Source organism: Xiphophorus maculatus, chromosome 20 (assembly GCF_002775205.1).
Source record: "Xiphophorus maculatus strain JP 163 A chromosome 20, X_maculatus-5.0-male, whole genome shotgun sequence".
Taxonomy (NCBI): Eukaryota; Metazoa; Chordata; class Actinopteri; order Cyprinodontiformes; family Poeciliidae; genus Xiphophorus; species Xiphophorus maculatus.
In genome coordinates, this window is record NC_036462.1 from 2,911,794 (window position 1) to 2,938,055 (window position 26,262).

Below are 26,262 nucleotides of genomic sequence, written 5' to 3' on the forward strand. Positions count from 1 at the left end.
CACCAAATGTTCCTTAAAACTGAAAGTGTATTGATCTATTTCAGAATGTGTTCTTGCCATTAATTACTTGAAAATGGCCCCAAAACCAGATGTTTTGTTTTTTGCAATAATTTCTGGGACAATTTATCATCCAGCAAAATGTGTCAAGGTCTATTGAGCTGATTTTATGATAATTTAGAGTTTCATGTTCTATGCTCTCCTTCTGTTGACATGAGAACTGAAGTGAATAAAGCTGTTAGAAATAAAACGTCTCAATCAGCTGCAGTATCTGCTGTTCTGGTCGGATCGGATCCAGATCCTCATTTCTTTTCCTGCGGGTCTGAACTCCTAAACACGCTGAATTTTCTCCATCTTCTCCTCGACCAGAACGGATGTTTTTCTCCGCTTCATAAAAATCTGTCCGCACCTCGGCACCGTCCAGGTCCGGCTCGTTTATCACAGATACCTGAACGCGGTTCAAGACCGAGCCAAGCTTTCAATTCTCCTGTCATCTGTTCAAATGCACAACAGATGTGCAGCTGCTGAGAACAGGCAGCGCTCTGCAAACATTGTGACATGAAGGAAAGGCTAATTAATGAGATCTTCCCCTCAGATGGTTAAGGAGGAGGAATGCAAATAAATGTAATAAAAACAACCTAAATATCCAAAAAGGAAAATCCTATTTATCACTTTTAGGACTGCAGGAGACAAAAAGAAGAAATAATTAAAGAACAGAAGCAGAAAAAGAGAAAGCTGCACCAAATAAAAGCAAAAAGCAAACGATGGGAGTGAAAATGAATCTGCCAATGGCTGCAGGAAACAAAACCCAGTGAATCAGTTTGAGAGCAAAACGAAAAAAACCTGCAAACAAACAGCAAGGAGCAAACGGCATGCAGCAAACCAAAGAAAAGTGATTAATGGACCAACAAATCCTGCAGAAAATAAAAACAGGATGAAGAAGAGAGCCGTGGTGAACGAACGGAGGAGATGTTAGTGATTTAAAGAGATACCAGGAGTTTGGCCTCAGCACGTCTGGGCTTTGACTGGACCATTAATAACTAGATATCATTATTACAATAAAAAACAATTCAGTCTTAATGTGAAGGGTGTTTCCTTTAGTAATGTTTCATGATTAAATTCACTAAAATCTGAGAATATTTCACAATGAAATCATTTCTAACTCAGACTTTTATTTTGAAAAGTGTTACACACTCAGGCAGATCATATTATGTAAAATTTGCTTTAAATTTATTCATTTTATTGAGGTTAAAGTAGCTTCTACAGTGCGTGGCGGTATCCCTTTAAATAAAGGGTCCATGTGTGCTGGGAGTCTGCTGCCCCCTGCAGGATCTTGGTGTGAATGACGGCCAAGCCGTTAGACGCTCCACACATGATGAAGATGAAGAAGAGGACATTCAGTCCTCAGAGGAAGTTCAGGAGGTGAAGTCAAAGTCCTGCTGATCTCTGTTCAGGGTTCAATTTTCCCAGCCGAGTCAGTGACCCTGAACGTTACGTGTTTGCTAGGCTAGCAAAAACTCAGAATGCACGATATATCGATAAATTATCGTATCGGTCTGATAAACGACCAAAGCTTATTATATTTGCTGTTGTATTAATTTGCACCGTTATTTTTCAGTGAAATAACAATAATAATAATTATAAATGCATGTTTGTTGCCATGGTTTCTCGGATTTGTTTAGGTTTTTCTCTTTCTGCAGATGTAAAAACAGAAATAAACTGTTGGCTTGTTTCTGCAAAGCAACTTTCTATTTTTCTCTGTCCATTAGATCCATTAGATAGAAACAAATTCAAATAAATTCAAGCATTTCATCAGATTAATCACACTCTGGTGCTGTGATTAATCATTATGCCCAAGTTTATAAGCTTAAAATATAAATTATCAGTCGTGGTTCTGCAAAAGTATAAAATAAAAAGAATTCTGGGCGGAAAAAAGTCAGAATTTAAAAAACCCCACAAAGTCAGAAAAAAACTTTTCTTTAGTGGCCCTAATCCTCTTCCGTACGAAGCTTTGTGGAGGAAAAGTGATGATAAACATCTGATCATGATTTTTCACACAAAGTGTTGCGATCAGAACAATCTGTGACCCTGAACTGATCCCAGATCGGAACAATGACTTCACCTCAGCAGACTTTCCTTCCAGAGGTCACAGACAGACAGACGGACGGACGGACGGACAGATGGAGGCAGCGGGACAGACTCATGTCGGTGTGTACCTTTCTACCACAACTGGCCGAAACACCAGTACAGCAGAGCCAGGACAAGGCCCATGAATATGGCTTGGACAGGCTGCAATATGGATGGCTAGAGGGAGGAAGGGAGGGATAAGAAGAAATCAGCCAGCAAATCAACCAAACGAAACAACATGGAGGATGGAGCAGCTGCAGCGGGGCAGGAGGGGCAACAGAGGAGGCTGGAGGCGAGTGGGTTCATCCTGAAGAGCTGCCTGTTTACCATCCCAAACACCAGAGGAAATCAGCTGACATGAACAAATATAAACAAACTGGTTTTAATCTTATTTATCTCTGCTGAGTGAACTCAAACACATTTAATCTAATTCTGGTCACATTATTTGACTTGAGGCATTTCCAGTGTCTGTTAAGGAGCAGAATTTATTAAAAATGTTTTTCATCCTCAGCAGAAGAAGGAAACTTTCTGCAGTACTAAGGAGTAGGATTGTCATGAAGCCATTTTAAACAATTTGATTAATAATTCAACTTCCTTATTCAAGCAAAACTGATAGGAATTCAGCCGTCATTTATGTTTCTCAAAACAAAGACAAAAAGAGCTGCGTAATAAAACCGTTTGTTAAATAATGTTAATAACTTTACAGTGTTATGTTCTTATGTTGTATATTTACCACTTACTGTGCCGTTTTATCTTGGGATAACGATAAAAACTATTTATTACATCTATTACTGTATGACTGCAATTAAGGCCCCAAAAACACAAATAATGCTCTAGAAAAATATTCCTATTTGTAATGCGTAAAGTGTGAATTAAATCACTAAATTGCAATACATCTGTATTTTCAGATGTATTGATCAATATGTATTGATGCTTTCATTGAACAAACAGTGGAGAAAGTAGTAAAACTACAATAGGGGCAGTTTGATCATCATTAATGGGAATTTATCATCAAAACAAAAAATCTAAATTGTTATGACATGAAACTTATAATATACAATAAGTCCCCAAATATATCATTGATTCAATAATTTTTATAGTTTAAATTATTTTGACAACCTACTCTAGAGCTCAGTGTTACATAAAGACAAACATCAGCTGGAAAGGAGGAAGAGGAACAGGAGAAGAAGAAGCTGCTTGTTCAAAAATCAGTTCAGGAAAACAAAAACTAAACATAAAGTGAGCTGAACGAGGGAGGAGGGATTTTATTTATTCTTGGTGAACAAATAAATTCATTAAATAAATAATTTTTCACCAAGAATAAGTAAATTATAAATAATAATAATAAATAAATATATTTATTCTTGGTGAAAGAAAAAAAGCAGCTAATCTGACCTGTTTAAACAAAGTTTAAATCATTAAACCGTTTTCTGACAGAGTTGGGTAGTAACTAACTGTCAGGTAGTAACTACCCAACTACCCAACTCTGGGGCAGTTTACATACTTATCAATACCCAATCACATTTACTTGAATAACTTTTTTGAAGAAAAAAAACAAAACAAAAAACCCAAAAACTTTATAGTATTTTTACTCTGCTGTAGTACTTTTACTTGAGCAATTTTATTATAAAGTATTTCTACTCTTGAGTAAAATTTCTGGATTTTCTACCTGCTGAATGAAAGTCAAACATGTTTTAACCAGAAACTCACCAGACAGAAACACACCTGCAGGTTTTGTTAGTTTCATCATTTTTACATTGAAAAAAATCGGATTAAAAAACATTTTTTGCCTGATTTTGTTACCTCTATGATTTATTGTCATTTTCGTCTTTAAAATGCTAAAATTTCTACTTAACTTTATAATTTGGTCTGATGTTGTAATTTTTAAAATATGAAATGATTGCTAATTTGATCGGCACTTGAGTAAATTTTAAAATCTATATTTTTGTACTCTTACTTGAGTAATTTCTTGGACGGCTACATTTGACTTTTACTTGAGTAAAAATATGCTGAAGTAGTGCCACTCTTACTCGAGTACATTTATTTGTACTCTGGGCTCATCAATCCAAGCTGGGAGTGAAAATCCTCCAAGCCAGCAGCAGATTTTATTTCTGTTTGGACTCACAGAGCTGGTCTTGTCCTGCAGCAGCTTCAGGCTGCTGCGGCACTGCTCCAGCTCCTGGTGGATGTTCAGCTTCTCCTGCTCCGTCTTCTCGTAGCGCCGCCGCAGGTCAAACAGCTGAGACTGAGTGTCTTCGTACTGCAGCGGGGCGAGAGAGAGCAGACCTACTTCACTTCCTGTCTGCAAACCGCCGTGGCGAACGGCGGATCGGTGGCGTACCTCTTTCTGCAGGGTGTGTGTTCGGGCCTGGGCCTGGTCCAGCTGTGTCTTCAGCCGGCTGGCGTCCTCCAGGTGCTGGTTCTCCAGAGAACCCAGTTTGTCCTGCAGAACCTCTTTCCGCTTCTCCAGAGACTCCAGACTGCTGCTGAGGACCAGACTCTGCTCCCTGGTGCTGGAAACCACACAAAACAACATATTCGGGTCCAGAACCGGAACCAGTAGCCCACCAACAGAACGAGAAGTTAAAGGGCTGGACGATATAAGCATTTCATATCAGTTGATATCAATAATTATTGATCAGCTTTTTGTGTTAAATCCTGCAAACTGGTTTTGTGACCTTTCCTGTTTGATCCACAGTTTTCACTCCACTTCAAGTTGTTTTTTTATTTTTAATTTTAAGCAAGCAGTTATGAGGCGAAACCTTAAACTGCTGCTGCACCAGTCACTCAACATGTTGTTGCCAGGTAACCAAAGAGTGAGAGTTGCTAGGTAACCAAAGGTTAAAGTGAGTGAGTCGATGCCACCGACCTGGTTGAGCGGCTAAAGCCTTTCCTCTGCCTACACCTCCCAGAATGCTTTGCGGCTCTGGATCGGAGTTCAGTGATATTATTGATTATCGAACGTTCTGTGCAGAGGTATTGTATTTTGCAACCCCACACTTTGGACTGCAAAAACACAAAACTAAACCAAAAAAGCATTTTTGGTTTAGTTTCTGGTTTAAATATCCTAAGACACTGGAAATAAGACAAAACTAAGTTACAAGTAACTTTTCGCCAAGATTTAGGAGCTTGTTTAGCGTCAATAATTCCTTAATATTGGTGGAAAAGTTCAAGTCTTATGAGCAGATTATTTCATCTATAAAAACGTTTTTCATATGAGTGAAATAATCTGCAAGTGGAACTAGTACTTTTTCATTCATACTAAGGAATTACTGATTTATAAAAATAGCTTCCATTCTGCTGAAAAGTTACTTCAAAGTTAGTTTTGTCTTATTTCAAATGTACTAAAGTACTGCACTAGATACTAAACCAAAGATTCTTGGTAATATTTAGTGTTTTCGCCGTGTAGAGACACAATGTGATAGGATTTTTTCCCTTAACTATCCTCAGATTATTTTTCAGAAACACCAGCTCGTTATTCTTTGTATATGAAATAAAAAGGCCAAATTTCAAAAAGTCACAACTGAACATTTCTACAAAGATTTTTATGTTTTATTTCATCATTTTGTGCTTTAATGAGAGCGCAGCTCTTTCTACAGACGCTGAGCGGACTTTGTGTTGGTACCTGCTGAGCTCCGCCTCCAGGTGCTGCAGTTTGTCCGTCAGGTCTCTCCGCTCAGCTCTCAGAAAGTCACAGTCCTGCTGCAGAGACGCACAGCGCTGCTGCAAAGCTGCACACTCCTCTGGAAGAGAGAACAGAGAGCAGCCGTGAAGCTTTCCGCGGCGCAGCCAGATGTCGATGCGGGCGCAGGCGCCACCTTGCAGCTGGCTGGCCGTGTTCTGCTGCTGCTGCTGCTGCTGCTGAGCAAAGGCCTCCTGCAGCCGGCTGATCTCCTCCTCGTACTTGGCCGCCGTGCTCCTCCAGTGCTCCAGCTCCGTGCGCACACCGCCCAGGTCCGCCTGCAGGGCGGCGATCTCGCGCTCACGCTCGGCTGTGACCGTCTCCATGGCGTGTCGCAGGACCAGAATCTGACAGCCGAAACAGAACCAGGATGAGTGGATCCACCAAGATTCACCAAGGCAAATTCAAGACTTTTTAAAATCCTTCTAAAAACGTCGACCAACCGGCAATAATTTACACTTAGTCCGTTATAGACTATTGTTAACATTCAAAGATTGGAGGATAAAAAGACGATTCTTTTGCAAGTCGTTCGAAGCCGCGCTGCAGCGGCAGAACAACTGTTAGCTAAAAGAAACCCGGACATGTTGGTATTATTACCCGAGTGCAGTGTGCCACAGCAAAAGGAAAAATAATCCAGAAAACTGTTGAATTTGTTTTGTCACTCTGTGTCGCCTATGCTACAAAAGACTTGTTTCCATAACAACTGAAACTACATACAGTATATCAGGGTTCAACCCCAAAAAAATATTCAAACATTTTTCACACAAAAAACAGAACATTCAGTCCATTACAGTTTTATATATTTATTTGATGTTTATTTTGTGATTATTAATAAGTGATCGCTGTAGTTTAATAACTACTGCTGCTATTAGCTAATCCAGCAGTGCGGTGGTTGATTAGCTAATTTAAACACCTGCTCTACTGAGGATCTGTCAGAGTTACAGCTAGCATGGGCTTGTTAGCAGTTAGCGGTAGCTGCAACCACTTTGAGTCACTGAACGCAATGAAGACGTTCGCAAAGTCTTACATGACAGGAAGGTCCTGCGAGACAAAAGATTAACAGAATATGCGAGATTGCTTTGGAAGACAAATTTTTGACAAAAATAATGTTAAGAAGACAGGAATCCATGCAGAGATACTGTAGACACGGTTTGACAGTTGAAACTGGTGTCAAAGTTTTGTGTTATGTGAATTTTTTGTTTTAGTTTTCAGGCGGTGCAGCGGTACCTCCTCCTGGGCGGAGTACAGGTCCTCCCTGGTGCTGCAGATGGTGCTCTCCCTCTGCTCCTTCAGGGCCTCCATGTCGGCCTGCAGCTTCCCGAGCTGAGCTGCACCACACAGAGCCAGGGGACAGGTCAGACCCAGACTCGTCCGCCGCATGTTTTCCTAACTCGCGTACTCACTCTGCAGGTACTGGATCTGTTTGGTCGACTCCTCGGTCAGCTTGGAGTTACTCCTCCTCTCCTCCTCCAGCAGAGCTGCAGACAGAGAGTCCCAACACTTCGACATTAAAACACAAAGAGCCAGAAGACAGCTGTCTGATCAGTCAGAGGGAATCTACCTTGTAGTTCCAGACATTTCTGCTTCCCGGTGTTGGCCAAGTCCTGGGCTTCCAGAAGTTCTCTGTGGAGGTAGCTGATGACGTTCTCCGTGTCTCCAGCGTCCAGACCGGCTCGATTCAACTCCGCTAAAAACACAAACCAAAACATTCAAAGCAAAGCAACTAACAGTTATTTTAGTCATCAATTATTAAGAAATTGGCACATTCTGCAGAATGAAATTAGAAATATTTTATTGCCCAAAACGCAATAAAATATTCCCTTAGTAAATGCGTGATCATTTGTAATAAACGATATAAATCTAGTGTAGGGCTGATCTGGTGATTATTTTTTGGATTAACTGATTAATAGCAAAAAATACCTAATGGGATTAGTTTTCTTTTTGCTTAGTTTTTTCCATGATTTGAACCAGGAAGTTGAAACACTGGGGAGAACAGATTAACAGACAAAAGAATTTTCTTATTTTAAATTTAAATGTACAGACTGTTTGATTAGTTTTGACTTTTCTTTCATCAAATTGACTTTTTTAAGTCTGTGTATTCCAATTAAGCGATTACTAAAATAGTTTACGATTATTTCAATAATCGATTAATCACAAATAATTGCTTAAGCACAACAACGACATATAAAAAGCAGCATTTCCATTTAAACCATTTTCAGACTGAAATCTTCAGCCGCTCTCTCAGGACATTTAAGTTTAAACCACCAGCCGTTGGCCGGGTCCGTTTGGCTCCTGATTCTGCAGATGGCTGAATTTTAAAATCTAAAACATTTCTGAAAATCAGTTGGCCAAACTGCTACCAGGTTTAATTCACTTTTCCTTCAAAACTTTTCCAAAACCACTTTGGAGATGAAAACAATACAAACGAACTACAGAAAAGATAATTTATTTAGCTATAAATAAAGTCTTATGACAGTATTATACATTCTACAGCAGGGACACGGTTAACTAAAATACAGCAAAAATTTATGTCTGAATTTCTTTTTTTTTCTCCAGTGAGGAAAAAAATGCATCCTTGTTTTTTTTAGGTGTATGTAAATATCTGGCAATAACGTTTTCCAAATTTAAGCTTTTAATCTAACGTTAGATTCCACTTTATTACAAAACTGTGCAGTTTGATATCAAACACTTTCAGGGACTTTATACAGAAATCAAGTACTTTACAAATCTGTCAGTTCTGGATAAACTAGAACCACAGCTGGAGTTAAAGCTGATCCAGGAGGATCCAGAGGTCTAAAAGGCAGCTAAACACAACTTTTTAAAAGTGTTTGTTAGAGACTCATCATCCACAACTCAAAATAATGAAAAATCTGGATAAATCGGATGTTCTATGTGGAAAATCAAAAGATACATTTAGGTGAAAAACAGTAAATAAATCACTATTTTTGTTTTATTTATTTGTATCATTTAGAAAACTGAGTAAAGTCTGAAAACTTGTTTTTTTCTGCCCCAAACCTGAAAAGCGTTACCTTTGAGGAGAGCGACTCTGTTCTGGGGTTCGTTCAGCTCCTGGTCGTTCATGTTGCCGTCTGAAACCAACAAACGGGACAGAAACCAAATTAAAACACACATGATGAGGTGCAATCAAAGTCATTCTCATAAAAGCTCAGGGTTTCTCGGTGAGGCGGAAGCTTGGAGAAGGAGCTGCACCTCGAAGGTGGAGCTAGGACCAACCAGGCATTTTTCACAGCTGAATGGTTGCCGTGGAGACAATAGGATTTCTCAAACATGCATGAAAGAATCAAGGCAACACTCCGGGTTTGTCTTTGATGAGGGAATAACATTATAACATGATGGAGAGCTAAGAAACAAAAGTAAAGTTCTTTAAAAATGAAATCCCTCTTCCTGGTCTCTGCTGACCTGACGTGTCGTCGCTGCTGCGGTCTTTGCTGGGACTCAGCGTGTCGGACATGTCGGACTCTTTGGCGTCCATCTGGTTTCCTGTTGGGAGCAGAACGTGAGCAGAACGTGAGCAGAACGTGAGCAGACTGACAGGTGACGCTCAGGTGACGTCGTGTCAGAGAGCTTCACCTTTGAGGCGATCGGGGCTGGCCAGCAGGTCGTCTTCTGGCGCCTGATTGTTCTGCAGGTGGGCGTCCATCACTTCTGCAAACATCCAGGAACAGTCCTGTTTTATCATCATCGATGCTAATTTACAGTTAGCTTCTTTGCTTTATCTCGAATCAGAACCAATATATTAATTTGTAGAATAATATCACTTTATGTAATAAAATAATTACTCTGGGCTCTTTGAAAACTCTAGAATTTGTTACATTTATACCAGATTAAAATAAGTCTTTTGTAAGCCTGTTGCAATAAGCAATTAATCAATTAATCATGATAGGGTTAGGTAAATTAAAATGAGCTTAGTACTTTCCATTTTGATCCATTCTAATATTTTTTGAAGGGCAACTTTGCTTACAGAGACTTAATTGTTCATTTTTGATTATGGTTTCAGCTGTGTGTGGTTCTTATTTCATTTTTATTTATTGCTTTTGGTTGTTATTTAGGATACTTAAAAGTGTGGAGTGTTCCTTGTAAAATTAAAGTTTGTCGTCTTAGAGGGAGAACTTGCATTATCATGCCAATATCTTTATATGAGATGGAAATGGTATCAAAATAATTTTCTTCTTTATTAGAATAATTTCTGGGACAATTTAGCAAAATTTGTCTTTTCTCTGGTATTCATGTTGCATGGTGGAAGAGTAAAATAAAACCTTTGTTTTAAAACCAGGCCTTTGCTTATAGTATGGCTAAATTAAAGTTTATTATATAAAACATTTGGTATGTTAGATGCTACAATATTTCTAAAAAACCATAAAAGGGCAATTTCAACCTTATTTCTACCCCAGCAGGTTGACTCCTACCATCAAAGTTGGCCAGTTTGTGTATGGAAGAGCAGACGTTCTCCTTCAGCTGCTTGACGGCTGCAAAAACAACAAAACAGAAACAAAACAAGTTTGTTGACAAGAATAAAAATATACAGAGAATTAGAAATATTATTTTATCTTCAGGCAGAAATTGTATCAAATTGCAGCATCAGTAGTTCATTAGGAATTAACTCTGAATTCATTGGGAAAAAAACCTCTAAAAGGCTGATCAGGAAGTGAGCCAGTTAGTTCCTGAAGGAGCAAAGATGTACAGTCATGCTAACCGGTTTTAGCAGCAACACAAACTTTGTTGCTTCGGTTTCTATGGCAACACTTCCCTCTGTGTTTATATTATCACTCAGAGAGGTCAGATGCAGACTTATAATTTTACTGAGGAGCAAACTGACTGGCTAACGAGTCACTGCCGATCTGTAGTTGTCGTTTTCTTGCGTTAGTGATGATTAGCTCCATCAAAAACAAACAGAAAAACTGAAGCTAAAACGCAACAAACGTTTTCTGGATCATCAACAACTTCCAATCTCCCCGACTCAAACGTCTCTCTGCCCAGATTTCAAACCATTCAGAGATTTAAAGCGGAGCGGCAAAAGCAAATGAGGTGGATTAGCAGAGCATAAACACCGATGGTGTCATCCAGAAAAACGATACTGTGAAATATCATCTCTGCTGCCTGGAAATGGAGCTGTTAGCATGTCAAGACATGTCATGAGGCTGTCATACAGCAACAGTCTTCAGTCAGAGGCCTTTTCAGACGAGTTGCAAGTCTGACTGTTACTGGAGATTCTTCCTGCCCACAGCTTCACCATCCACAACGGCTCCCTGAAGATACTTGGCTGATTATGACAACATTTAGTTTCCTTTTGGGATATAACCAACAGCTAGTGGCAAGTAAAAATTCCCTACAGAAAGTTGCGATTGCAACTATTAATATAGATTCACTCATTTCAATTTTCTTACAGAAATTGAACCTGGTGCAGCCAAAACTGCCACTAGAGGAGTTCTGGGTAGAACAGATTTACAGACAGGTTTATTTTTAACTTGAATGCAAAGTGTTTATATTTTTTGTACAGTTTCAGATCAATCCTCTCTGTGTTGTTCTTTCTGCAAATTATCTTTTTTTAGTCTGCATCCTCCAGTTAATGATTAATCAATTACTAAATTAGTTAATTCTTTCAATAATCAATTAATCACGATTAACCATAAAACTTAAAACTTATAATCTATGCAATGAAGGGTTAAGACAGTTGTCATGGCAACAAGGTGTGCCTTATACAGTGGCAAGAACAGAACAGCCAAAAACAAAATGGAACATAAAAGTGTTTCTTTGCTAAAAATTTACTTCAAACTATTGGTTGAAGTCAGGGAATAAAGAAAATTGAGATATATAGTTTATATAGTTCATGTTCTGATGTTTTCACTGGAAAATCTAAATCCTGACTCTGGTAGACAGTTTTTTTGTCCCCCAGCTTGTTAATGTCATTTCCTGACAGGCCTGCAGGAAAGCATGGTGGTACTCACGCGGACACTCAATCAACTGTGGGATTCTAGTCGAGTCTTCTCCACTGTTGACATGACAGTTGTCTGACGGAAACAAGAAGAACCGACTTAACTTCGACCACTTCCACTTTGGTCTCAGAGTTTTGATTCTGCTCATCACACCCAGAAACACAAATATCTCATCTGGAGGAGGGCTGACTGCTGTCATCAGCGTGGGAAAATCAGAACACCATTCCCGCCATCTTGCTCTGGTTATGCCTCATTGTAAAATTTGATTTTCTAGTTTAAATGAGCAGAATCAAAAGCAGCTGTAGAGCTGAATGGGTTCCTAAAACCCAACGCTACACTGATTAGGAAGAGTCGCAGAGAGGACTCAGCGACAGAAAGAAAAAACAAAGATTCAAGCGGTTAAAGCATGGCAGAGCTGACGCATAACGCTGACAGACAACAAAACAAGAGACAGAAAGACGACCGACCGCCAGACAGGACAGAAATCACAGCCAGAAAGAGCCGAGGTAAAACTCACAGTCTTTTCCCAACTGTGACCTCATCAGGATGAGAACAAGGAACAGCCGGGTCCGACATCATGACCACAAAACTAACAGATCCAACACAGCCACACTGAGGCATAATGGGAGAATCCATATATGGAGCTTTTTAATGTCCAAATCACCATTCAAATATGAAAAACAGATTTAAGACAGCAAACGTTGAGGCTGGTGTTTCACACAAGAGAAAGAGGCTCAATCCAAAGCTGGCACTTTTAAAAGTTCTCACACCTCCGAAACTTTTCCACCACAAATCTCAGTGAATCCTGTTGGGATTTTAACTGAGAGCCTTTTTACCTCCTGCTCACAACTGGAGCTAACGATTATTAAAGTAATCGATTATTCTGATGATTAATTGGAGATTTTCTATTTAACCACTTGAGCCTTTTTTTATACAACTTTAGAAATACGTTAAAAATCTAAATAGACAACTAATTTGATTCCTTTAAGCAAAGCAATTTTTAAATGCAATAATAAATAAATCATTCTTTTAGTGAATTTGAACCAGGTGAAGCTAAAGCTGCCACTTGAGGCGCTTTGACTGAAACATATTTACAAAGAAGTTTTTATTTTAAATGAAAATGTATCTATATGTTTGTACAGTTTTGGCTCAGTCACTGCTCTGTTCTTTCAGAGGTTGACCTTTTTTGAGTCTGGAGGTTTTTTTGACTCCAGTTAACAATTAATAAATTATTAAATTATTTGACACCCTAGTTCTTGTGTTGTTATTTTGGCATGTTAGCATATAAAAAAGAGTAATGCTACTGATGTTACAGGAGAATAAAGCTTTACAGCAGGTGATCACACACCCAAAAAAAAACATCCCCACAGGATGATGCTGCCACCGTCATGTTTCAAAGAGTGGATGGAGAATTCAGGGTCTTTAGCAATTTTAGAGTTTTGTTTGTAGGCTAGAAGTTAAAATTTGGATGCAGAGTAAGTTCTTCTGGTGATAAACTGGATAAAATCTACTGGCTTTATTCCAACCAGGGATGCCTGATATATCGGCTGATTCATTGGAATTGGTTAGTTGTTTTTAACAAAACATCTGCATTTATTTTTTGCAAATAAATTGTCTGCAATGGCATAAAGAGTGCCATCTTTATGTTTCTGTGCAAATGTTGACATTTTGATGCAAATCTGTTTAATTCTGTGATATTTTTGCCTAAACTGTCTCTGTGCTGCCCTCTTTGGGTTGAATGATGTCTAGTGCAGTTGAATTTTGTTGCTACTCACGGTACATCTTCACATCCATCAGCCTCTGATTTGGGTTTAAAACCTTCTGCTCAGACGCACGGCGCCGGTGGCAAGTCAGGAGCTGGACTAGTGAGAACGGAAAGCATTTATCGATAGCGCTTTTTGGCTTGTATGTGTGATTCATTTGGAACGTGAACAAGTTGTGGATCGGATCTCCTTTCTGCACAACAACTGTGACACTGACTACAACGCTTAGGAAGCCCGAGGGTCAGACTCTCGCTCAGGACAGTTACTGCAGAGCAACTTCTACTTCAAACGTGATCACCAAAGTCTCCAACAACACAGAACAAAGTTGCTAGATTTGTCGTTTTTTCAAAATAAAGTCACTACAGAGTCTGAAAAGGTGCTAAAAATAGTGACAAAGACATTACGTTGGCAACAGCGCTTCCTTCTTTCTTTGGCTGCACTTGACCACGCCCCTCGGGGTGTCTAGGCTCCGCCCACTTTTGTAAAAAAAAATTAAGTTTTGCTTTCTCAATAAAGTTAGTTGCAATTTAAATAACTTATCGGTGAGTTCTATTTATTAATAAGGTGACCATTGATTCTGGTTGCCCCGGATATTTTTACTCTAAACCACGTTGAGCTTTTGTGCTACTTTAACACCTAAAATCAGAATAAAACCCTCTGAGGTTTGTAGCTTTGATATGGCAAACTTTGGAAAAAGTTCAAGAGGGTGTGAATACTTTCACAAGTCACTGTCTGTGTCTGTCTGTGTGTGTGTGTGTGAGAGAAGCTAAATATTCGGATGTTAGAATGTTAATAGTTTGAAGCGATTGAGAACAGAAGGTAGAAGTGAAAGAAACAAACATAAGGCAGAAGAAATGAGTAAAGTGATGAACTCATTTTACACTACAAGTAAAGCTGGATGGTTATAGGTGTATCATAACAGACTCTGCTCATCCTACTGGCTTATTTTTTCATGTTTTACTTCAGAGAGCTGTTAAAGTCTCAATCAAAACAGACGTTTTGATATTATGATAATTAATCTACCATCGTTCTCTCCATCTTCACCAACTGCACCATCATCGGTGTCTGTTTCCGCCTCGTCTTCGTCCCGGTTCTCAGAGGTCTGCAGGTTCTGTTTGACTTCCACAGGCTCCTCTAGCGATCCGGGGCAGACATCTGTCATGTGACCAGATCAGATATATAGACCGTTTTGTCCAAGGTTTACCAGCCACACACATGCACAGAGAACACAGTAAAAATCAGGGCAGGCTCCTGCAGCAGAGTGGCTACTGTGTGCAAAGTGTGCAGTGAGGCAAGTCACCTGCAGGGCTCACAGGACAGTGTCGTCATTCAATCACCAGAAGTCAATCAGTGACCGAAAGCTTCTTTTAACCCACAGGAAGGAAAAACAAAGCCGTGGACAGTTTGAAACCGTAGGGAAAAAAACAACAACCCAGATTATCCAAGAAGCTCAGTTTGGATCCGACAGAGTGCCAACATGCCCCCTGAGACAAGCTGCCTCAGAAACAAACACACCCAACAGTTACTTGCATCATCACAAATCAGACTCACGATCATGATCCACGTGGATTTCAGCACATGGCTGCTGCACAACAAACTTCTTCATATCCTCTAATCTCAGACCTTTTAAAGGAAAACTGAATTTAATCTCTTAGGAGGGGGATCCTCGGATTATTAACTGAATTAATGAAATGCCATGTTGCAACAGCTACTGTAGAGGGAGGAGTATGCGCAAACAATTTATATTAAAATCAATTAGAATTAAAACATATTTATGTTACGCTCTTTAAAACCCTGAAACAACCAAATAAATCCAGTTTATATCAATGGTGGAAATAAAGCCTCAGTAAGCATTTCATATTTTTATAATTTTCATACAATATGAAAACTTAACTAGCTTTTATTTTAAAAAAATAAGATTTAAAAGCTTTAATTTTACATTTATCATTACTTTTCTAATTCAGCTCCGTTTTCTCAACAGAAGAATAATAGTAGGTGGTGTAACTTACATTAAAAGGTCCCGCATAAATTCAAAATTAACTAATCCAGATCAACCATCTGGGCTGAACCAACGTTGTGATCCAGCGGCCGGACTGAAATCAGTCCAAGGGCTGCAAACGGCCCCCGGGCCGCACTTTGGACACCCAATGGAAGGTTATTTTGGGACCATTCAAAATTGTGGCGTTAATTAAATGCACTTTATGAGGGTTTTCCAAAATATGGCGAGGTTTTCTTTCCTGTTAATTTATCATTTCCCTGAGCCAGACTGGTTTGGAGATATTTGTTTCCTTTAATAATGAAAATTATTTGAAAACTGCTTTTTAAAAATAATTAAATATTACTGTCTGATATTAAAATTTGTTTTAGGATTAGAAAAAAAGTTAAAAATAAACTAAAACTGGAAAAAATATTTCTTTAGAGCAGAAGGAGCCAACTCATCTGCCTTAAGAACCAGGAAATTAGTATAAGATGATATTTTTTAAATTAAAACTATTAGAAACACTTCATCTGAACATATTCAACGTTTTACAAGCTGCATTTCGAAGCTCGAAGTGACCCAACATGTCGGCCCCTACGGACCAGAGGAACCATGAAGCTTGAACCCAAATGAACGCAATGAAAACAGAAGAAAAGCCAGATTCCCACCACACACAGCAGACAGATGAACAGAGAGCTACAGAAAAGGAAAACAACTCATGCAGGAAGTCGCCATGCATCATTAGTGCAGGATGAAGAAGAGAAGCAGACGGACGGTGAAGAAGACAGGACACGTTTTCCCCAGAGCCGGCCAGAGACATGGACTCACCAATACTGTTGCTTTTCTCCTGCAGCTGTTCTAACCGCACTGCAAACAACAACAACAACAGCAGCAGCAGAGGAGAGAGTTGACCAACAGAACCTCACAATGCTGCTGGTGGATTTAAAGCTTAATAAAAGTCTTTGTGTTTGACATCACAGTATTTAGTTCCTTTATGGATAAACGAGTCAGATTTTACATTAAAGACTTGATTAAAAACAAACGTTATAGTTATAACTTTAATTCATAGTAAGAGTCAACCAAATGAGTCTGACGTAAGTATTCACACCCATAATAAAACCCCAAAATGTTGCAGTATTTTATTCTGATTTTATGTCACACTCCAACACCGAGTGGATCTACTAGCAAAATATTTTCTAGGATGAAAATTAATACAATAAATATATGAACTATTAAACTTTGTAAATAAAATGACGAAATAAAAGAATAAAAACAAAAAATAAACTATAAATTAAACAAAAATAGGTACAAATATGAAATAAATTAAAAAATTAAATAAATAAAAACCAAAATTTAGTATAAAAATATAAAATAAATAAAAAAATATAAGTGCAAGATAAATAAATGGCAGTCACCAACTTTCACTGCAGTCCCAGCTTTAAGGAATGCATCTTTTGGGATAAATCTCTAAAGGTTTGTAAATTTATCATGTTTTCTGATTTATAATCTCAACTTTAAAGCATTTTGTGTTAAGATTCTTTTGTACGAACACAATCCTATAAATAAAATATGATTAACACCGTGAGTGTGAGTACAGGTGCATTTATTATTAGGCAAATTTAAGAACCAATTTCACTGCTTAAGTGAATTTTGTCATATATTACAGATATGTTTATATTTGAAATGCTTGATAATTTTTGCAAAATCACTGAAGTCTGAACAGATTCAGTTGGCTTTAGGTTTAGATAACAATATTTTCCTGTTTTCTGCTTTCCATCGACTGACCAGATTCTGTCCTAAATTACACTAGATCATACACATCCTTATAAACTTCTCACATTTTTATTAGCAAAAACTTGAAACTCCTGCAGGATTTTCCTTCCACTACTTGGACAAAATCAGGTAATATTCAGTAAAGTTTGAGGAAACAATGTGAAGACTGTCGAGGGGTGTGAATACTTTTGTAGGCGCTGAACGTTGGTGTGAATAACAATAACAATAGCTCTGTGTGTGTGTGTGTGTGTGTGTGTGTGTGTGTGTGTGTGTGTGGGCGTGTACCCTGGAGGGCGGCCAGCCTCTCGTTTGTGAAGTCGTTGTCGGCCTGCAGAGCCTCGATGCGGGCCTGCAGAACCTGCTCCTTCTCCTCCATCTCTTCGATCCGCATCTCCAGCTCCCGCTTCTCCGTCACTCCCTGCAGCGTCAGCTCCTCCTGCCTGCCCTCCGCCGCCTGCAAGGACACAAGAAGGTCAACTGTGAAGGGACAGAAAATGAGCAGGAAGAATGTGGAACCAGCCAGGAACACAGGAGCAATAGCAGCAAAGGAGAGCAGTGTTTGAATAAATAAAACATTTATGAAAAATTTATTTAGATCTGCCTGATAATTGATAAATCGATTTTATCAATTAGGCAAAGTTTTGGGATATTTAACTCAATGCACTCTTTTTGTTTTCATAGTTCAGTGATGTCAGCATGCCCAGGGCGGCCATCTTGTTTTACAGCTACTGTTTATTTACACTTTGAATTCAGGTCAACTTAATAAAGGAGTATTGGGACCAGGCTAAGCTTTTTTATTTATAGGTAAAAGGATAAAGTAATAATTAGAGTTGTAAATATTCCTTGAATGATTCGAGAACCTAGATTACCAAAATTCCTCAAGAGAAATTATCTGTGAACATTTGGGCCGATGTTGATATCTGATATGAATACTGCCGTTATTGCTTCCCCATACTTCATTTTATCAAATTGTTTACTCCATTACTTGATTAATCATCAGAATAATCAATAGATTGCATGATTACTAAAATAATCGCAGTTATAGTTATAAGTTATAACATTCCAAAAAAAAAGTTGTACAACATAAGAGTCAAAATAATTTGAGAAAACAGTTGTAACATTAAGAGAATAAAGTAATAATAATTTTATAAGAAGTCCAACAAGAAAAATAAAAACATAAATGAGGAAAGTTGGCCATCTTGTGAAGTGAATCTTTGGTATAGGCCTTACAGATAGGCCTGTCACGATAACAAATTTTGCTGAACGATTAATTGTCTCAAAAATTATTGCGATAAACGATAATATTGTTTGAAGACCTTTTTACACTGATTTAATGGAAATGATGTAATAATGCATGTGATTTCCTGCCAAAGATAGATACACTTTATTTTCAAAATAATATTTAACACTGGAGCTGATAAACAACCAAAAACAAAAATAAAATGGATTCTCAGTCTCCATTAACAAAAGACTCACTTGGAAAAAAAAACTAAACATAAAGGCAAAGTGTAAATAAATACTGCATTCAACCAAAAGACTGCAGATTATGAAGTCTGTTTATTATGTTGCCCTTCAGTAATAATTAGATTTAAATAGAGAAGATGGGCACATCGACTACCTGATGCAATAATTCACACTACATGATTTTTTGCTCCTATTTTTCCCCTTACAACAATCTTAGAAAGTTGGTCTTTCTCAGATTGTGTGGTGTGTTATCATAGATCGTCGTTGCCGCTCCGATCTAAATCAGGGTTTTCCCCGACTGGGATCTTAACACAGCCTGTTGAATGTGACAGGCAGCCAATCAGAAAGCCTGGATTCTCCTCCAGCTTTCTGAGGGGAAATTACGGAGGGGAATCCCAAACAGCTGACACGGTGCAACCTGAAGTCCAGCAGACATTGGAGATGATATGTGGAAACAACATTAATGTTTATTCAACATGCAAAGAATATAGAAATGACAAGAGGAGGAGTTGGAGCGAAATTGCTGCTACAGTTGATAAACCTGGTAACTTTTCAGCTGTTCTTCGTTAACGTGACGTAAACAGGTTCTAATGATTTTCATTCAGTCAGGACTTTACGCTGACACTAGCCACATGCATTGCAGGTAGATTGTAGTAAAGCATTGATTAATACCTGGTTTTAAAATTAGTTCACTGAACTTGTAGCCATTATTTAGTGCCCATTGTTGGACACCACACGGCAGGAACGAACCCGATCAAACCGTTATACCTAGGATTTCTGTCGGCTAATGTGCGGTCTGTCAGGGTTTGAAAATGGGCCGACAATCGGCTGGGCTTTACACTAAGGAAATGAGGTCAGAGGTCAGTGGAGAACACCGGAGTTGAGCCTTTTTTCATTCAGTGTCATTAACAGAAAGAGAAAAAGGTCAGAAGAGACGATAATGCCGATAATTAAAATGACGTCGGTAGTGTGCGATTAATTGATTTATCGTTTATCGCGACAGGCCTACTTACAGATAATACTTCATATTTCAACACATCAGCTTCAAATTATTATCAATAGCCGGACTTTGAAATGATTCAGCAACAAATGAAGTTATTCCAAAGAAAGAACAGCAGACTGAGCTGCAGATCCTGATGACTCTAGAAGATTTTTTTCTCCTAATTTTAAAATGTTTTTCTAGTAAAATTGAGTTTATATTCTACTAATATCATAACTATATCGTCATAATTAATCAAAACTTCTCTCTGAAACTCCGTCGTACAACTCACAGCTGGTATGATTGAATAAAAGTCACTTTTTAAAATACCTTCTAATTTCATCTTTAGAAAGGAAAGCAAGAAAAAAACCTTTTAAAATGGAAAATGAGATTTAATTTTAAGCCGTATCGCCCAGTCGCAGGGAAGGCAGTGGTTTGTTTCAGAGTTTCTGAGCAAGTCACCTTGATCTTGTCTGTGAGCTCCTTGATCTCGTTGACGGCAGCGTTGTACTTGCTGGCCAGCTCCTGCAGCTCCTCCTGGCCCCGCTCAGACATCTCCTTCAGGTGGGTGCACTCGTCCTCCGTGTTGCTCAGCGACCGCTGAGACGCCAAACACATACATTTCAAAACAGACAACAGCAGCCGCAGCTCAGCTGACAAACACAATGATTCAACTTTTACATGATTTATGGCTCAATTTGTCATAAAAACAGCAACTTTCTCCATGTAAGTATCTTGATTAACAAAATTTTAAAGGTTTTTGCATAAAACTGTTCACCTAATTGCAGGGGATCCAACATGTCCAACTAGTTGAACATGTTGACTTGAATATGATGTAATTCAGTTCAACATGTAATTGATGTAATTTAGGTCAACGTCTAAGTTAACAACTTCTGTTAACCTAGACGTTATTTGTGATACATAAAACTCATAATTACTTCAAAAGTTGTACATCTTGATTATATTTTTCACTTATAGAGGCGGCCATTTTTGTCAGGGCGAAGTTTATACGTCAGGGTAGTTTATAGTGAACTCAAGTCTGGAAGCAAAAGTAATCAAGGTTATAGAGGCTGATGGGGGGCAGCCCACAAAACCTCTGGACTGAGAAACCAACTCAAAGTTTTCATGTGCCGCTGTACACAAAATATCTGTTGAAACAAACATACAAGATGGCTTGTTATAAACTGTTTACTGTATTAGCAGGAGTCAACGCTGATAGCAGGAGCTAACGCCATTAGCATTAGCTATCGCCCTCAGGAAGATCTATCGCCATTAGCAGGAGCTATCGCCATTAGCAGGCGCTAACGTCATTAGCAAGAGTCAACACCGATAGCAGGCGCTAACGCCATTAGCAGGAGCTATCGCCCTCAGGAAGAGCTAACGCCATTAGCAGCAGGTAACTCTCACACAGTCCCAGCTCAACGCTCCAGAATATGAACGTAAATATCAAGGTCAGACAAAGGAGGAATGATGTAATAGTCTATGTAATACAGTCACCTTCAGCTCCCTTCATCATTTCTGTGTTACCTACCTTCCATTTCAACGAGCTTCAGTTCAAATTTAACCAGAGGAAACGAGCGGCTACAGACCTGCACATTTGATGAAGAAATACAACAAAAATGTGTCTAACAAACGGCATCCTGGTGACCCACCTCGACCTCAGAGAGCTTCCTGACCACCTCGATCTTCTCCTGCAGGACTCTCCTCAGGGACTCCTTGGCTGTGGTCTCGTAGTTGTGTTTGTCCTCCTGAAGAGCCAGGAGCTCCTTACGGATCCCTTCCTCTGTCTGCGACTGCCAAAGTTTTAAAAAGTTCAGAAAAATCAAGAAATCAGTTTAATGAAGAGCTTTCCTGATTTGTTAGAGTGGAGAGAAGTTAACTAGAAAGCTTTAACCTCTATTTCAGACATTTTTATTACCTAAAATATTATTATATAGGAGTTACTGAGTGAAAGAGTAATAGACAATAATTATAATACAGATTAATTCAGTTCAGTTCAAATCAGTTCAGTTTATTTATGGATCTCCACTAGTCTCTACTGTAGTAGAAACTATTCTTAGTGAGGTTTACACAACAAACATTACAATAAAATCAAGCTCTTACAAATATTACAAGTTAAATTATTTTGTTTCCAATATATTTGTTTTAAATGAATAAAACTAGATATTTTATTCATACTGTAAATAGTGGGAGAAACTGAGGAATAATTGTCAAACTGTAATGTGGTAGAAACATGCAAGTTTATTCTTCTACTAAATCTTTTTCAATCATGAAAGAAATAAATATTGCCCATTTTCTCCTTTCCTCGCTTTTGAACTGACCTTTAGCTTTTGGAGTAACATAATCTGTCAAATGGCTAAATATTGTACTAGTATGAAAACTTCAAATTTACAACATTTGGAATATAGTAGTCAACAATTATTATAATCCAAACACTCCATTGACTCTAGGAACCCTTAGATTTTAATCCCCTAAACAAACTAAACGGTGTTTGCTGCTGTGCATCAATGGCCTTGTAGTTTTGTCACAGAATAAAAAACATCTTGGATTCCTTAATATAATCAGCTGTCTAAAAATAAAAAAGCCATGAACTGATTATAATAAAATGAACTGATCTAAATAAAACAGTAAAAACTTGGATGTATTTCTTCATTTTGACTGCTCTTACCTTAGAGTAGGCCTGTAACTGACTGCCCATCACTTCCAGCCTGGACAGCAGCCGGTCCTCATCTATCAGAGCCTGATGGAGGCAGAGTTCACAGTAAGTGCTTTAAAATGAGAGGAGGAGATGAACTTCTCAACTTCCTCTGTGTCTTAAAATTACTGTGAAGCGTGTCTGACAAACTAAACCTGATGTTATCTGTGTGCTTTCATTCAAAGTTATTCAACCATAAAATAAAACAAAAAACAGTTTTTACACGACAAAAACATGATAGATAAGATTGCTCATTCTACTGTAAACTCTTAACCCACATGCTTTCATTGCAAATAAATAAACTAAAGAGATGCAGTGGAAGCTTCAGGGCGTGGCTCCGACCTGCCAGCTGCTCTCTGAAGCCTCCTGAGTGGTGGACAGGAGCCGCTGCAGAGTGGCCAGCTTCTGCTCCAACATCTGCTCTCTGTGTAAGGCCTCCTGCAGAAACAGACATTTTCCAAGTCATCTGCTCCTCCAAACGACGATTGATGCCATTTTAAATGAGCTACGATGCAAAGTATTACTCCAGAAAACATCGATACATCTTTTGAGTTTCTTTTTCAGAATGTCTTCAAGATTCGGAAGTGTGATTTTAATTTGTTGAAAGGCAGTTACAATGATAGAAAAGTTGCACATTCTTTTAAAATTATGTCATATATACATAAACATGTACTGTTTATTTTTATTGTATTGTTTCCATTTTCGCAGCTGTAATATTTCATTGTCTGCTATGACCACACTATTATTACAACTTTTAGCTACAGTTAAAAGTTGAAATAAGAATGTTATTAAACATTTTAAAAATAGTCACAATGTTCCTAAATGGCAAGATAATAGCACAGAAAGCATTCAACATGTGATAAAAATAAAGGAAATAAATACAAGAAAAAGTATCAGAAACAATAAAAGAGGCATCATGTCATTTGATACTTTAAAGCCAAGTTAAACAGTTATAAAAACCCTAATTTAAATGGAGAACATTGGGTGTACTGCCACAGAACACCCAGTAGGTGTCAGTGTTTTACCTGTAAATACTGGGAGAGCTGGAACAGTTCCTGAGAGTACATACTGGGAGTGTTGGCTGCCACCTAGATAAATCACAGAGACAGAACAGGAAAGCTCAATACTTCATCTGTTTGACGGGCCAGAAGGAAAACCGGGTAATTATATCACATAGTGTTCTGGACCAGGGGTTTTCAAAGTATGAAAGGGTGAGCCCCCCTCCAAGGAGCACAATGCCTGCTGTGCCCCCCCCCCCATAATCAACACACACACAAACAAATGCCACAACAAAACTAACTGCTTTTATTTTAGAACCATCTCATCTTTTAAAATGACACTTTATCTGAATGAAATTTAACACATGAACATTTTAAAACATTTCCTCCCATTTTAATTATTTTATCAGGGCCTTTGTATGGCAAATACGCCCTTTTTTCATTTTTCTAATGATAAGAACAACCCAAACTCATTTTTCAACCGTTTTCTCAAACAAATGTTACATCTGAGATTCTGAGTTTAATGTTTGAGGTACCAACAGTGCTTTCACATCTTAACAAAAACATTTTGATCAGATCTCTGGAACACATCTGTAAATGTTGCACATTTCCTTGAAATTAAAAAATAAATCAAAAACCTAAACAGTTGCAAAATGGTGGAGCTTTTTTTGTGGCTCATCTAAACAATTTATCTCGAGCTAAATGAGCGTGCTGTATGAAAGAGCGGAGGCATACAGAGGAAAAAACAATTACGCACGCTATGCGCAAGACAGCAAGCAGATAACTTCTTTTCCGGTTTATTTTTTCCCTCCCCTAAAGTGCTCTGGCGCCCCCTAGGGGAGGCGCACCTCACACTTTGAAAACCGCCGTTCTAGAACATACAAGCACAATGTAAAGATGCAAGTAAACACACAGAAACAGACACTTTTTAACCAAATGATTTCATTTTTACACTGGAACCAGTTCAGAGTTGGGTCAACATCAGAACCGGAATGAGGAACAAGACTGCAAATGAAAAAATGTTTTCAGTGGAACCTATAAATGCCATCCCATTGTATTAAAAACAACTAATTATGTTTATATACGGGCTGTTTGGCAGCGCTGTTCAGTAACGGATGAGAGGGAGACAAACTGGAAAAACAATGGAGTGATTTTACTGTTGTAGACAAAAAAAAATGAAGCGAATCATTTTATGTGCAGTTATTCACCACTTAAGCAATAAAAAACTCCTTTGAACAAACATGATAAATGATCCGATGTTCAACCTGTGCCATCTGTCCACCCTGCTTTATAAATGATTTACTCTGAACAGCACGAGCGTTTCTAAAATAATATTTAACTAATGTGAAGAAGTTCTACAGTCTTCAAGAGTTTTGGGTCAATTTACCCCAGAAAAACCAAACTTGTTATTTTATGGGTCGGTTTCCTCTGAAAAGTCAGACAAGACATTGATCCGATCCACCTAAATTGCTCTTTGAAATATTTACTTAAAACATGTAAATGATACCTAGCTTCCCATTTATTACAAAATAACATTTCACAATATCAAAAAAGCAACATAACTAAAGAATACTAAAGAAAAATAGCATTTTCATCAGCCAAATGAAAAATCATTCAGATAGGAGGATTCATACGCTGCTCATAAAACTGATTCTTTAAGGCGCAAAGATGAAATCTTAATATGAATGCAGCTCTATTGAAAAAGTTGTTTTTGGACCCATTAGGATTTTATTAACTTAATTTAGCTGAGAAACAATAATGGATTTCTAGGCCTGTCATTTGCATTTAAGTCTCCCAGAATTTATTGATAAAGGATAATATTGTTGTCTTGAGACCAGTTTTGAGTTTTATCATGTTAATGGCATAATAATGCAAGAACACATTCTCAAAGCTCAAAAACTTTAAATTCTAATGAACATTTAACACTGCCACTGGGAGCCATTTTAAATATCCAAAATAAATTAACTAAATGGACTGAACTTATATAGTGCTTTTTCAGTCATTTTGAACACTCAAGGCGCTTTACACTAGAGTCACATTCACCCAGTTGCACTCACAAACACATTTATACACCGATACGCAGATCGGTAGGCAATTTGGGGTTAAGTGCCTTGCCCAGAGGCACATTGATATGTGGCAGGAGGAAGCTGGAATCGAACCCACAACCTTCCGACCGCAAGACGACTACTCTACCATAGAGCCACAGTTGCCCAAACAAATAAATGAATTTATGAAGCCTCTGCAAACAAAACTGTCCTTAAAAAAAGCTACTTAAGACCAAAGCACCAGAGTGAAAACTTTTATCATCTAGTTTTTTGGTTAAAATTTTTTTAAATAAATAAATAAAAGAGAGAGAGAGCGCCTGCGACTGACTGTTTCTCTTTTGAGCCCTGGAAGCAACGATCCAGCCTCAGGACAGTTAATTATATCAGAGAAGAGGTTCAAATCTAATCACAGCTCCTCTCAAACGCACTCACACATCAGCCTGCATTCCTCGGCCACGCTCCACTGAGGCCCAGCTGTTGAACACGGAGCAGCAGGAGCTGACGCCGCACGTTGTTCTAACACACAATGAACCGTTATCTGTCCACACAACGTCATGCATCTAACGTGACGCAACAGAAAACAGGAACTCCTTCGTACAGAACACTGAACACTGTCGAAGCATAGCGGTGTAAACAGAAAGCCACACACGTTTTACACGGCGGTGACCTGCTGCTTTATTACACTAGTGTAGTTTGAAGCGACGGCCAGCTGCCGGACTGCTGATTCCACTATAAATCAGGAGAAATGGCTCGTTTCACTGAGCGATGCAGGATTTTATGGTCCGCCATATTCAGATTATGGAGTCA

General features: G+C 38.4%; 1 protein-coding gene across 8 annotated transcripts in view; it reads right to left on the reverse strand.

The window, feature by feature from the left end:
- Positions 1-26,262, reverse strand: part of slmap (sarcolemma associated protein) — a 59,595-nt gene that overhangs the window by 2,286 nt on the left and 31,047 nt on the right. For 2 of the 8 annotated variants that reach the window (XM_023353456.1, XM_023353462.1), the window contains 20 exons: positions 23,438-23,500; positions 22,755-22,850; positions 22,386-22,457; positions 21,370-21,510; positions 20,180-20,317; positions 17,560-17,728; positions 16,330-16,368; positions 14,547-14,678; positions 11,773-11,835; positions 10,234-10,293; positions 9,398-9,472; positions 9,227-9,307; positions 8,836-8,895; positions 7,368-7,493; positions 7,210-7,284; positions 7,034-7,134; positions 5,943-6,153; positions 5,750-5,867; positions 4,466-4,637; positions 4,250-4,384 (listed from right to left, as the gene is read on the reverse strand). In XM_023353456.1, coding sequence (XP_023209224.1) covers positions 4,250-4,384; positions 4,466-4,637; positions 5,750-5,867; positions 5,943-6,153; positions 7,034-7,134; positions 7,210-7,284; positions 7,368-7,493; positions 8,836-8,895; positions 9,227-9,307; positions 9,398-9,472; positions 10,234-10,293; positions 11,773-11,835; positions 14,547-14,678; positions 16,330-16,368; positions 17,560-17,728; positions 20,180-20,317; positions 21,370-21,510; positions 22,386-22,457; positions 22,755-22,850; positions 23,438-23,500 — 2,127 coding nt within the window. Of the gene's footprint in view, positions 1-2,213; positions 2,302-4,249; positions 4,385-4,465; positions 4,638-5,749; positions 5,868-5,942; positions 6,154-7,033; positions 7,135-7,209; positions 7,285-7,367; positions 7,494-8,835; positions 8,896-9,226; positions 9,308-9,397; positions 9,473-10,233; positions 10,294-11,772; positions 11,836-14,546; positions 14,679-16,329; positions 16,369-17,559; positions 17,729-20,179; positions 20,318-21,369; positions 21,511-22,385; positions 22,458-22,754; positions 22,851-23,437; positions 23,501-26,262 lie in introns of all 8 variants that reach the window. The other 6 variants (XM_023353457.1, XM_014473553.2, XM_023353458.1 and 3 more) reach the window with 6 other exon arrangements.